We start from the raw sequence: 13,931 nt of genomic DNA, 5'->3' as shown, positions 1-13,931 counted from the left end.
ACGGGGACACCACGGGGACCCCCCACAGGGACACGGGGCGGGTGGCCGGGGTCGGCCTCATCCTGGTGGTCGCGCGAGCCGCCCCCCGCCGCCCCCTGGTCGCAGCCCCCCGACGGCCGCACGGTGCCGTCCCCGCCCGTCCCGCCCCGGCCCGGCCGGCTGGCGGCGCTGTGTGCCCGCACAGGGCGCGGCGGGGCGGGCAGGGCAGGGCAGGGCAGGGCCGGGCCGGGCCGGGGCGGGCCCCGCGGGGGCGGGCGGGGGGTAGGTGCCGGGCCGGGCGGCCGCAGAGCCATCAGCGGCGGCGCCGGGGCCGGGACAGCAGCGGCAGCATGGCCCCGACGGGCCCGGACGGCGGCCGAGGTGAGCGGGGCGCGGGGGGTGCGAGGGGTCCGGGTCCGAGTTCGGGTTCGGGTCCGGGTCCGGCCGCCCCCTCGGGTCTGCCGCGGGCGGTGCGGAGCCCCGGGACAGCGCGGCCGGGCGGGGGGAACGGGGCTGCCCCGACCCGTCCCGTCCCGTCCCTTCCGAGGGCACGAACCGGCACAAGCGGCGCGGGCGGGGGCGAGGAGCGGGCCCCGGCCCCCTCCCAGCCCCTGCGGGCGGCAGCGGGGCTCCGGGGCTCCGGGGCTGCGGGGCACGTCGGACCGGACTCAGCCCCGCGGTGCCCCCTTGCAGGTAGCGCCATGGCCCCCGGGAAGAAGATCACGGCCAGGATCAAGAGGACGCTGCCGGTGCGGGGCCCGCAGGCGCCCACGCTGAGCGAGCTGATGCGCTGGTACTGCCTCAACACCAACACGCACGGCTGCCGCCGCATCGTCGTGTCCCGGGGCCGGCTGCGCAGGTTCATCTGGATCCTGCTCACGCTGAGCGCCGTGGGGCTCATCCTCTGGCAGTGCGCGGAGCTGCTCTTGAACTACTACAGCGCCTCGGTGTCCGTCACGGTCCAGTTCCAGAAGCTGCCCTTCCCTGCCGTCACCATCTGCAACATCAACCCCTACAAGTAAGGCTGTGCTGGCCGCCGGCTGCGGGCACTTCGGGCAGAACAGCCCCGCTGCTCCTCAGCACCTTCCCTTCCCTTCCCTTCCCTTCCCTTCCCTTCCCTTCCCTTCCCTTCCCTTCCCTTCCCTTCCCTTCCCTTCCCTTCCCTTCCCTTCCCTTCCCTTCCCTTCCCTTCCCTTCCCATCAGCTATCACACCCGCTCCATGCTCTTGCTCTCAGACACCTGTGGATCACAATCTCTCCCCACTTACTGCCTGCCGAGCCGCAGCTCTTGGTTTAGCTTTCTGCTGGAGACGGCCCCTGGCGGGTCTGTGGCACTCTTCAAATTTCCTTCTCCCTAGGACGGCCGTTCCAGGATTACAAACAGTGACATCTCCCGAAGAGGGGAGAGGGAGCAGCTGTCACTCCTCCGTTACCTTTATTTTCCTAGGGGATGTCTTGACTTTTGCTATCAATATCTTTTTCCTGCCAAATTACGCTTTATGCTGAGGTCTGTTCTGCTGCCAGCTATCCGCCCCAGTCCCTCCCCGCTGTCCAGCTCTCTGGCTGCCTCTTGGCACAGCTGCAGAAGTCACATTTCCACACACGCTGCCTCCTCGGGCGTGCTGGCAAAACCTCCCAGGAGCTTGGGAATCTGCTCAGTCTGCTCTGCTTATGATGCTCCCTTCCCTGGTCCCTTCCCTGAGCCCTCTTGGCCTCTCCCCACGCCGATTTAAACAAATGGGGTCAGAAGTGATGGCCGCGGGTCTGTGACAACGAACCCACTGAGCACTGAGACACACAGCGCAGCGGGCAGCGTGCTGCAGTCAGGTGGGGAGTGCAGTGAACGACACGATGTTCTCCTGTTTTCTCTAACACAGGTACAGTTCGATGAAAGACTACTTGTCAGAACTGGACAAAGAGACAAAAAAAGCACTGGAGACTTTCTACGGGTTCTCAGAGGGCAAGTCCAAGGTGCGCCGTTCGGCAGGTGACTGGAACGAGACAGAGAGCCACTTCTTCAATCAGATCCCTCTGCTGAAGTTCGAGGACTTCTCCAGGACGGCCACTGACCTCCGCAGCGGGAGGAAGAGGAAAATTGAGGGCAGCGTCTTTCACAAGGACTCCTCCATCGTGAACTCCGGGGATTCAAACGATATCATCGGCTTCCAGCTGGTGAGTGGCACCCTTCCTTGGGCAGCAACCTCCTGCTGGGGGCATTGAGGGGGTGTTTGGGGGGGGGTATCCCACCGGCTGGTTTTATTGCTCGCTTAGTGGCACGATAGTGAATAAAGCTCTGCCCACCCCTCTGCCCGGTCTGCCTCCGCTGCTGCCTGCAGATCCATCTCCCGCTCTCTGGAGGAGAAATGCCTTCCTGAAGTCTGGCCAAAACAGACTTAGTGCCATCCGTGACCTTTCTTTTTGGCCTGAAGCATTTGACTGTATCGTTTAGCCCTGAATGAAAGGTTTTTGGTGCCCCTTTGTCCTCTTGCTGCCACTAGAACTTCAAATGTGATTATTACAGTGGGAAAGAAATGATACACACAGACCTTATAGGACACATCATTTCTTTCTGTCTGAAATGCTTTTTCTCCTTTGTAATTATCAGTGCGATGCAAACAACAGCAGTGAGTGTGCACTTTATACGTTCAGTTCTGGTGTTAATGCTATCCAAGAGTGGTACAAACTGCATTACATGAACATCATGGCTCAAATTCCCTTGGAGACTAAAGAAGAATTGAGTTATTCTGCTGACGACCTTCTATTGACATGTTTCTTTGATGGCCTATCTTGTGACAAAAGGTCAGTGCACAGAAAATACCTGCCAGCTTACCAGTTTATTTCTATGTCATACGTAGGAATTTAATATTTGCAGTTTGCTGAATTCCAGCAAGAACCAGCTCTATTTTTAAATGAAAGCAAACATTCATGTCTTAATGAACTTCAATTATGGTCTTTAATTTCATTTGTCTCAGTGTTCTGCTCTCCACATTTCAGATAAACTCATGTTTTTTGTCAGAATTGGGTCTACCTGCTTATGATTGCTGCAGTGCAATTCCTGTGTGTCTTGGTAGTGGGAGAGTCATCCCTTAATGCCGGGATAACAGCAGAGCTCCCAGGTGCAGCCCTTGGGATGAAGTTGCACTTGTACATGGCTTTAGCAATTTTCCCACTGCCACGTACAAAGTGAGCTGCATCGTAACTCTCACCTTAGCAGGTAGAGCTGAAGCTTTTCTGGAAGCATTTTGTTTGTGTCTGTAATCATAAAATATTTTATTGGAATTAGGAGAGATTTGCTTGACTGGGAGGGGAAGTTCTCAGGAAAAGACATAAACGTGCTTGAACTGCAAGGGTGTTTGCTCAGCCTCTCCTACATGGCCGTGGCTGTGACATCTTTTCTGAAAAATGAAGATTCATGTTCCTTTGGACACTTGACTGTTGAATGAGAAAGGACTCTGCCCCCTCCACTGCCGCCTTCCTGCTAGTTCAGAAATCTGCCCCCCCACTCTCTCAGCCCCGACTCCCACACTAAAACCTCTGAAATCTTTCATTTCCTGGTGCTGTTAAAACAGATCATATTTCCATGTAGTTTCAAGATATTAAGGGAATAAAAGAAAAAGAAAAAAAAAAAAGAAAAAAAATCAGGAAAATAAAGTGCTTGCACAAAAAAAAAAAAAAAAAAATCCAAATCCAGTCCTGCTATGTTACTGGCCAAAAAAAAAAAAAAGTCCAAACCTGCTGAGTTTCTGCCAGAGGCAGTTAAAACTGCAGAGGGCAACGCAACAATATTTGGTTTCTTTCAGGCATTTCACCCGTTTCCATCATCCCCTGCATGGCAACTGCTATACTTTCAACAGTGGAGAAAATGGGACGATCCTGAGCACCTCCACCGGAGGCAGCGAGTACGGTAAGGAAACTTTGCTTGTGGAGGAACTATTAGATAACGAGCGGTTCAGTGAACTGGATCCTGCTGGAGAGTGATTGATGTGTTGGCTCTAGATGTGCAGTCTGATTGGGGAAGTGCCTGTTTGAACTAGTGCAAACTGTTGCCAGAGAATACAAAGATAATATCATTGCATCACTAATGTTTTCCATCTGAAATTACTGCTTCCCAGTTATATAACTTCTTAAAGTAAGTTTCAGCTGCCTTCTAAGGAGTCATCGTTTGTTTGTTGTACTTGGGGCTGCAGAGGGACACCACTTGCTCTAAGTGTCTCAGTCTAGCATGGCAGAGGCATCGCCTGACTGTTATAATTCCACTTAAGGCCAGGTAGCGTTGAGTAAACTCTGGTGCCCTCCCTGATGAGAAAAAATTGGCTCTGGCTTCTGGTTTAACACTGCTCCTATCCCATCTCTGTTCTTCAGGATTGCAGGTTGTTCTGTACATCGACGAAGCAGACTACAACCCTTTCCTGGTGACATCAACGGGAGCCAAGATCATTGTCCATGACCAAGACGAGTATCCCTTTATTGAGGACATCGGCACAGAAATCGAAACTGCGGCGGCCACCTCCATAGGGATGCACTTTGTGAGTGACAGCAATCTTGTGTGCAGGTGCACGGCATCATTTCTATGAACCAGGTGTAAATGTGAGCCAGTGTGGTGTTTGAACACAGCCAGCTGGGAGGGCAGCTAATTCCTCATTTGTACAGCTGAAGCACCCCTAGGAAAACCCTGTGAGAGCACTATTCTGAACAGTTTTCTTTTCTGAGGATGGAAAATCTGTTCTTTATAAACCAAGCAGCTACTGGGGACCTTGTTTGTTCTCCCTTTTCTCCAGCCCCTTGGCTTTACAGGATCTGTGCTGTTTTCACAGCAAAATCCACAGCCACAGAGATGGCCATCAAATGCATGGCCATCAAATGGCTATCAAATTTCCCCAATTAGTGTAGTGCAAACCAGGCGTTTGACCCAAGGGGCTTCTTTCTGTGGTGGAGAAGTGAAAGCAGTGCCATCAGGCAAGCCAGGCTTTCCTTTCATCTGGATGGGCTGTTAAGTGAGCGCTTTAGTTCTGCCTTTTCTTCACTGATGGCTGGTTCAAATGCATCAGGGATCCTGCTTATCTGTCCCGGCTGGGTGTGCCAGATCTAGATAGCCCATGCATTAGAAAAGACATTAAATACAAGGCTGACTGCTTTAAAATGTGCAAATAGCTAACTATCGTCCAGCTGTCTGGAAAGCACCAACTGCTTGGTCTAACCAGCAGGGATAAATGCTGCCTAAAAAACAAACAGAAGGCATCAGAATGAGAATGGTGGGAAGGAGGCAGACGCTCACAAAGCTGTATTTCTTCTGTAACTCTTACACCATGCAGGAGAAAGCCACTGCAGAAGGAATATCAATATTTAATGCAAGAGTTCCTTGGCACAGTAGATTTGAACTGTTGCGTGTAGTATAAAAACAAGAGTGAATACATCCTGGTGGCTGTGTTTAAAAGATTTGGCATGAGGAAGTGTTCTGATTGCATCCTAATGTATCAGCTGAAACAGAAGCTCAACACAGTTTCTGGACCCAAAACAAACGCCTGTATCTGGTGATCGCTGTACTGCCAGTGAAGCGAGACTGCAGAGAGCCTGCTGAGGGGGTTGTGGTTATCGGGACAGGGCTGCGCAGCCGAGGGGCTGGATCAGTCCCTGTACCTGCATCCGAACACGGGAAGGAGGAAGCAGGGATGTGCTGCACACAACCACTCTGCTCTGTAGGCCTGAGCGGGGCGAGTGATGTTTTCCAAATGCAAATGTCAGCGTCTAGGTTCCTAATCACTCATGTACTTCTGCTGTATACCAGGACTTCCCACACACCCCCACCCCCAAAAAATATTCCAAGATGTTTGGAATGCAAACAAGGCATTGTTTGGTAGCAGTTTCAGTACTTCAGTTAAATATTTAGTTTGGAAATTATTTCAGTACCTAAATGAACAAGTTTGCTTTCATAGGGGCATAAGCTGTGACAAAAAATAATAATCTATAGAAAGGATTGATCATCTGCCAGGGAGTATGCTCTCCAAGGCAGGTATCCTGGCATCAGATTGTCTACAGAAGTTAAAAGAATAACTGCCAAAAGCTGGTTTCATTTGTTGTTTTCAGAAGTTGCCCACCTGTAATACTGAAATCCCATATTTCCGTGTTTCCCCAAAGAGAGGTTTGAGCATATTTCTAAAAGAGCCAATGTGTCATACCTTTTATTGTCAAATCCATGATTGGAGACTTGGCGTTTCTGTAGTGCAGACAGAAAGGTGATGCTTGCTGTCAGGCCTGATCTCAGTAACCTGTTGCTCTACAGCCAGTACCTTACAGCTGGGCAGGCATTTATCAGCCTTTGAAGGACCAGCCGCTAATGTAAACTCTGTACAAAGATGAGTGAACAGATTCTTAAATAAGTGACATTTCTTGTCGCATTTGGGCCACTTTCTTTGCTATAAGTAGATAATTATATCAAAAAGATAGCGAGTTTGGGGCTGAGGGAGGTACAGCTGCAGGAGGCAGACAGCCTAACCTGAGGCAGGTCTCGTGAATCTGAGGGCTCCCAGCTCCACGTGCAGGCACAGCACTTGGCATTTCACAGCTCCTCTCTCTCGGCATAGATTGCAGAACAGGAAAAGCTGTTAGCATTCAGAGTGGAAGGGTCAAAGCAGTTCGTGGAAACAGTCCTGAAGGAGATACAAACATTTGGAGTGATTTTGGAGAGGTGCTGTTGAGCACTAGTGGAGCCCAAAGTGCTGTTTTACCCGCAGAGCAGGAGCAGCCAGCACAGCAGCAGCTCGGGGCAGCGCAGCTCTCCCCAGGTGCTTTCTCTGCAGGATAAGTGGTACATGGTCACTAAGACTCTGCAGTGAGAGAAATCACACTGGTGAAAGACTCTGCTGTGGAAAATCCTCACTGTTACAGTTACACTACCTCAGTATTCCTGCAGAGGTGGCATACGGAGGCACTAGATGAAGCTAGAACAGCACTTTGGGAAATGAACTGTACAAACCAGAAAACCTTCATTTTGACAAATCATTTGAGGTGGCAGAAGGTAAACGTGCTGTTCAAACCACCCCATCACTGAAAGTTTTACAACCACAAATGAGCTGCCAGGAGATTCTTTGGTTTCTCTGATGTTCCCAAACCAAAATTTGCTCTTTTCTGGTTCTCAGACTCGGTCCCGCAAGCTGAGCAAGCCCTACAGTGACTGTACAGAGACTGGTGCTGACATACCAGTAGAAAATCTCTATAACAAGAGCTACTCCCTCCAGGTAAACCACCGTTGCATTTGTTTTTATCAATTGCTTGAAAACTACCTTCATAAAAAGCTCTACAATATTCTGTAGTTCAGGATCTGAGATTGTTAACAGCCCAGGCATAGGGTCACTGCTTTTAATCACTGATGCAAGATACCACAGCACTTTTTAGAATCCGAGTTTTATTCCTAAGTGGTTGATGTTTGAAGTTCCCTTAGGCACCCTGTTAGATAAAGAAGGAACATTAGCTCATTAGGCAATTTTCAAGCAATGTGAGACTGGAAAATATTGGCCAAGTAAATGTTGCAGCTTAGTAACCCTTGAAGCCAGAAATTGTGACCTTTAGGACTCCAAGAATAACAGATACCATCTAATCAGTATCCAGATAGCAGGATGTTTGTTTACAGAGTAAGTTTCCACTAATTTTCCTTGGTTTCTGTAATTGGGTCTTCTTGGAGAGTGTCAGTTGTTCTGATACTCTCCACTTGAAGAATCACAATTACATTATTAGCTGCTGCTTTCTGCAAATCCTTTTCCTCGGCTGGATTTTTATTTTATGGGTATTAAACCCAAAATCTGCTGTGATGTATTGCCTAGCAGGATCACACAGACATTATCTGAGGCTTTAATAACAGTACTTCAAGAAAACTCAGGGCTCAGGAAGGCTGGGACTGGGAACAAAAAGATGACTAGGAATTGTGAAAGAAAAGCTCAGTTCCTGCTTGCTCCAACTGATTCAGCATTTTAGTAGAAAATACTGACTACTGCCCTTTTAATCCTTACAATTTCCAATCTCCAGACATGAACCAACACAAAACAGTCAGAGCTGTGAACATTTTCAGTAGCAAGTCGCTTCCCCCACCTTGTTGAATCGTGGACCAGGTGGCATTGCAGACCAAAAGCCTCTGTGGAGGTTTTGATGGAAAAAGCAACAACAGGGCTGTGAGGAAAGGGGGAGCATGCACACAGTCCTCCCACTCATAAAGGATTATATTCCTATTCCTTGCACTACCATCTAAACGCTCCGCAGCACTTTCTGCCTGTCTTTGTGTTCATTGGGGTTCCCATTTTGTTGTTGCTGCCACGAGCAGGGGAGGTTTTGGGGAGCCAGGGGCAAGTGCTGCACAAGCACGGGGCAGAAGGCAGCAGCCCGCATTTCCGAGCCACCAGGTCTTGGTTTCTCTCCCCAGATTTGCCTGCACTCCTGCTTCCAGAAGGCCATGGTGGAGTCCTGCGGCTGTGCCCAGTACACGCAGCCGTTACCCGCCGGGGCAGAGTACTGCAACTACAAGAAGAACCCCAACTGGAGTGAGTGCTGGGACACCCCCACCCCATGCCAGACACAAAGCCCTCAGCACAGCACGGCCCTGCCTGTGCCTGGTACCCACACAGTGGGTGGGAAAGGGGATCTGTAGCCCACACAGCGCTCACACCGCAGAGCACGGGAGCTGCCTCTCGTTTGGATTGTGTCTGACGGTTTTCCTTATTGCTTGTCACTCACACCACAGGAGTGCCGAGTGGAGGACTTGACTGTGTGAGGCAATCATGCGTGCTTATAGCAAGTGACAACTACTACTCAGTATTTTGCAATATTTGTAGGGGAAATCTTGCTATTCCCATCATAGAGGCGATGGCCCCAGGGGCCACCTACACCCCCTTCCCCTCACTCCAGCATAGGCAGCAAAAGGTCACTGCTTTTCTCTCCAGCTTCTCAAACAGCTCCTGTGTTCCCTTCTTGCAGTGTACTGCTACTACAGACTACACGAGAAGTTCGTGAAGGAGCAGCTGGGCTGCCAGCAAATCTGCAAAGATGCCTGCAGGTAAGCCCTGCCCCAGGGCAGCAGTAAGGCTGCGCGGGGGCGTTGGGCTCACAGCTAACAACCTGCCCTTCCCCACAGCTTCAAGGAGTGGGCTCTCACCACCAGCATCGCCCAGTGGCCGTCCATCGTGTCAGAGGTCAGTTCCCAGTTCTGCTTAGCCATGACTGCAGAAGGAGGTGCTAAACAAACCCCAAAGTTAAATGTAGCGGCAGAGGGGCCAGGGGATACTCGTTAGCCATGACGCTAAGTTTGGGTTGTGTCCTCCTGGGGACAGCTGGCCTGTCACACATTTGGTCTGGGAGCCCAAGCTGGTCCCAGGAGCTGCGGAGCATGAGCTCCCTTTCCAGGGTATTTCTATACAAGCACACACAGCTATAGTATTATTTTCTATAATTTTTCCAGGATTGGATGCTTCGAGTTCTCTCTTGGGACAAAGGGCAAAAAATCAACAAGTTGAACAAGTAAGTTTCCATTTATATGTTTCTAGCTTGCACCTCAAGCTCAGATATAATCTTAGCAGCCCTAATGATGGCAATTGGGGAAAAAGCTCCCTTAGAGCGGCCCAGCCCTACTGGTCCAACTGGTTATTTGCATAGTTTTTCAGTATGTTTCATGTTATTGTTTTACTAAACCCTCAGCCACCTTCTGTTTCTCCTCTCAGGACGGACCTCGCAAACCTCATGGTGTTTTACAAAGACCTGAATGAGAGATTCATTTCGGAGAATCCCACGAACACGGTGAGCACAGCTCGTCCTCCTGCCAGGCCGGAGGCTTTCCTCCAGCCACGGGAGGGTCCCATCCAGGCAGAGGCAGGAAACCCGGTGCAGCCTGGGGTGCCCAGTCCTGCTCTTTCACAGCCCTTCTGCCCGGCACCTTTTCAAGACACCCGAATCCCATGGGCTACCCCAAACACACACAGAGCTCACCAGCCTCCCGCTGCAGCAGAATGGGCAGGAGGGGACCACGCAGGCAGCAGGGGAAGGGCTCACGGCACTCTGTGCCAAACCCTGGGTGCAGCATCCCTGCGGGCATGCACCCACAGGAGCTGCTGACCTCATGCTCTCTTCTCTTCCAGATCGTCATTCTTCTCTCCAACTTCGGCGGCCAGCTGGGCCTTTGGATGAGCTGCTCGGTCGTCTGCGTCATTGAGATCGTCGAGGTCTTCTTCATCGACTCGCTTTCCATCGTAATGCGGCGCCAGTGGCAAAAGGCGAAGAAGTGGTGGAACGACAGGAAAAGGGAAGGGTCGGGGAAGCATCAGGTCGGCGATGTGGAGCGGCAGGGCCACGACAACCCCGTCTGCATCGATGAGGACCTGCCCACCTTCAACACCGCCCTCCGCCTGCCGCTGCCCCAGGAGAGCCACCTGCCCAGGACTCCCCCCCCAAACTACAGCACTTTGCGGCTAGAGACCGCCTTCACGGAGCAGCTACCCGACACACTGGAGGCTGGGCAACACTGACACTTATTTATCCGCTCATCCAGGTGCCAAAGTCAGAGGTGGGTGCTGGACCCACGTGCCTGGGGTGAAAGGCACGCACCCAAGCGAGCACTGAAGGGCTCTTGGGTCAGACCCTTATTCAAGGATTGAACTTGCAGTCTAAGATTCTCTGAGCAAAGCTCAGACGCAAAAGCCAAGGGCTCAGAAACATTAGGAACTTCAAACAACATCAATTCCCAAGGTAATTATTGCAGGAGATGGCTGGAGCAGGATGTAGCACTGAGCTGGGATGTCTTGCCAAACAGAGGCGTGTGTTTGCAACCAGCTACCTGCACCCCATTATTTGTGGGCAGGAATTACTCCACAGCAGAAGATTGATGCCACATTGACTATCAACACTAATTGCTCTCTGCTGTGTGGCTTGACTTGTGGGAAAAACCCGGGGCTTTCAGGAATGCAGCATGACATTTTCAGGAAGGGTAAGGACGAAGGCTTGGGAAGAAAAGAAAATGGATACAAGGAAAGCTCTCAAGCTGAGTTTTGATTAGGAGCCTGATTCCAAAAGTGGTTTGAAGAGCTTGTTATTCTGGAGTGAAGAGTTAGTATAGTCACCGATGTGCTTGTAAAGCAAGTTATTCACAGCTTGAGTCGGAGAACCTAAGTCATCCCAAAATAGTCATCGGAAAGGGCACGAAGCCTAATTCAGCTTAGAGTAATGAACCACGTACTCTGCAAGCTTGTTTCATTTAATGCTGCTTGAGCTGCCTTTAAACGTAGCCTTGGAGTAGCTCGTTAAGCTCAGCCACTGATTACTTCCCAGCAGCCTCAAAGGGAGCCGGCTTCTCTTCCTGCCCAACCCCAGGCAAGGACTTTTTCTTCCTGCAGCTGCCGGTTCAGTGCCCCAACGCTGCCCGCGGTGGTGCTGCCCAGGGAGGGGACACAGCAGGGCTGCTGCTGCCCAGGCTCCGTGCGTCGCCCCAACAGGAGGGGGGCACAGGGCACCTCTGCCCCCCTGCTGTGTCCCCAGCCCCACACCCTGCCTCCCGTACACCAGACCCTCCCTGCACTGCCACCGTGCTGGGCAGAGCCAGCGCCAGGCTTTGTCTGCGCCGTTTGTTCAAGGCTGCTGCCCCTGCCCGTCCTGCAGGCGAGACCTCCTCAACAGAGGTCCCCACCTTACCTCCGCAAGCAGGAGCACCTGGCAGCCAGGCGACAGCAACACTGGCTTTGTCCGAGCACGACGCAGAGCTGTGGCTTTCCTTCCCGAGCCTGTAGCTGTCTTGCAGCAGGCTCACGCCCTGCAGCTTGTTGCCCAAACACTGGCAGAGCTGGCTCAGGGCCCCGCAGGGGCCATCCAGGGATACCCAGCAGCAACAGCATCCTTCCCACTGCCCCAGATCCTGCACCTCGCCCTGCCTACTGCAGCCTCTCCATAGCCGACCAGAGCACACTGTGTAGATGTTGAGCAGCAGATCCTGCACTGGGTTGGCTGCTTGGGGATTTCATAGTGAACACACACATGCGCGTGTGTCAATGTGCAAAGTCCCTCTCCTGCTTTCTCTCTCTAGATGAATTTATTTTATATAGGAAAGTGAGAATCCAGAAAGGTTCTTTAATGTGCAATAAAATATATTTTAATCGGATTATTTAAATAGCTGATAAACTGAAAAAATAAAGATATATTTTTGAGTAAGTGCTTGTTCCTATTTTTTCCCCACCTCACCTATTAAAGCAGCAATGTGCGAGCACCAAGAGATGCCAGCACTTTCCCATGCCTGCCCCAGGGCTGCTGTGCAGCAAACTCCCCAGAAGTACGTGGCCTTAAAGAGAGTCGTGTTTCTCTAAATCTAAGTGCTCCCTTGGCAGCACAACCTGAGGAAAGGCCAGGCCGAAGTGCCTGGTGCTACCTGTGGTTTCAGTACTCATCTGCAGCCCACAAGGCAGATAGGAGCTGTGGGTTTGACCCGCAGGCACACGCATCGTGCCTGGTGCTTCCCTCCCTTCAGACAAGCTGTTGGGCAGCCCTGGGAGGCCATCAGGGAGAAGAGAATGGATTTCACCCTACTCCAAAGCCCCTTCTCTAACAGGTGAGAATGAGGCACTCAGAGCAGCCAGCGGCTTGCCCCAGCCACCCTTACAGCTCGCTGGGTCCCCCCAGCAGTAGTGCTCCTTACCCCCACACTGGCTGTTTGGGATAGCAGGGAACAGACAGGAGGGAAAGCTGGGACAGCCTGCAGGGACCAAACACACACCATGTCTGTAACGTGAGGGGAAACGGCACTGAGCTGCTGCAACTACAGCAGCAAGGAAGGCAGAGCAGGTCTAAGCCAGACAGCATCTTACAGAAAGCCTCCTTCCAGGCTGATTCTCCTTTACGTGGGAGCCAGTTTGGCTCGGGAGCACCTGAGACAACTTCTTACATATGCAAAGTGCTCCTAGAAGCAGCGTTAACTTAGTTCTTACAGGCTGTCACCTCACGAAGATTGGAAGTTGAGAAAAAGCAAAAACAACACAAAGTCTACCTGAGAAAAGTTTCAGAGCAGGACACACCGCAGTTCTTTGGTTCTTCATCAGAACGTGCACGCACAGCAGGCAGCAGCTCCCTGCCCAGCGCACACCAACACAGAAGCCCCAAACAGGGGAGGTGACAGCACAGCTCTGCCCAGAGCCCACTCACACAGAGACTCCTGCCCCCAGGCCCCCCAAACCACCACCCCCAGCTGAGCCCCCAGAGCTCAATTAAATCAGCTGGCACTGATGAAGCAATCTGCTGCCCCAAGGAAACCCCCTGCACCTGCTGCCCCTTGCACCACCCTGCGCCATCCCGCTGGCATCTTGGGACCTGGGGATGGGACAGGGCAGCAGGGGCTGCAGCCATGGGGCACAATGTGTCGTACATGTCCCAGTCAGGAGCAAGGGCATCATCACTTGGTGTTGATGCCCTTGGTGCGGCTCCACAGGCACCCTTCACATCGCTGGCAGTCAGGCATCACGTGCTGCTTCCACGCACTGCCACGAACCGGTTCCCACATCTTTCTCACATCTACTTGGGAATTCATAAGAAAAAAAAAAAAAAAAAAAGCCTTGCAGTGCCGTGAAGTTCTTGTTATAGCAGAACCCAACAGATGGCACTTCCACCAGTGACACCTCTAGAAAGTTTTTTAAGCAAAAGCCTTCTAAAACAGGGTGGCACCAATCCTACAAGAAATCAGGTGTAGGAAGGGGGCGAACGGCACACCTGGTAACTGCAGTACTTGGGGAAAACACCCGGCCGGGAGCAAAGCTGCTGAGGGGTCGCCTCTCCCCTGACCCTGCCGTGAGCCCTGGGGGCAGCTGGAGGCTGAGCTGCCCCCAGGGGCTGCAGAACCAGAGGTTGTCTGCGGGTGACTTCAGCACTTGCTCCTCGGGGCAGGAGCAGCGCTTTGTCCTTCATAGGAAGAGCCCTCAGGAGGCAGGCAGCCTTTGCAGCAG

At 52.1% G+C, this 13,931-nt stretch overlaps 1 protein-coding gene across 1 annotated transcript; it reads left to right on the top strand.

Moving 5' to 3' along the window:
- The first annotated feature begins 196 nt into the window (after positions 1–196).
- Positions 197–12,153, top strand: SCNN1G (sodium channel epithelial 1 subunit gamma). Its single transcript, XM_068698837.1, has 13 exons — positions 197–360; positions 673–997; positions 1,857–2,151; positions 2,585–2,778; positions 3,780–3,883; positions 4,342–4,505; positions 7,116–7,214; positions 8,390–8,507; positions 8,941–9,019; positions 9,098–9,155; positions 9,422–9,480; positions 9,681–9,756; positions 10,095–12,153. Exons 1-13 carry the CDS (start codon positions 330–332, stop codon positions 10,479–10,481), a joined length of 1,989 nt encoding a protein of 662 aa, XP_068554938.1. The 5' UTR covers positions 197–329; the 3' UTR covers positions 10,482–12,153.
- Positions 12,154–13,931: the final 1,778 nt, after the last annotated feature.

The sequence above is a fragment of the Anas acuta genome, chromosome 15 (genome assembly GCF_963932015.1).
Source record: "Anas acuta chromosome 15, bAnaAcu1.1, whole genome shotgun sequence".
Lineage (NCBI taxonomy): Eukaryota > Metazoa > Chordata > Aves > Anseriformes > Anatidae > Anas > Anas acuta.
The sequence above is the reverse complement of the archived record's forward strand: the minus strand, read 5'-3'. Positions and strand labels throughout refer to the sequence as shown.

Coding starts and splice junctions, on each gene's coding strand:
- SCNN1G (XM_068698837.1), top strand. CDS start 330: ATGGCCCCGACGGGCCCGGACGGCGGCCGAG. Junction 361..672: donor GGGCCCGGACGGCGGCCGAG/GTGAGCGGGGCG, acceptor GCCCCCTTGCAG/GTAGCGCCATGGCCCCCGGG. Junction 4,506..7,115: donor CCTCCATAGGGATGCACTTT/GTGAGTGACAGC, acceptor TCTGGTTCTCAG/ACTCGGTCCCGCAAGCTGAG.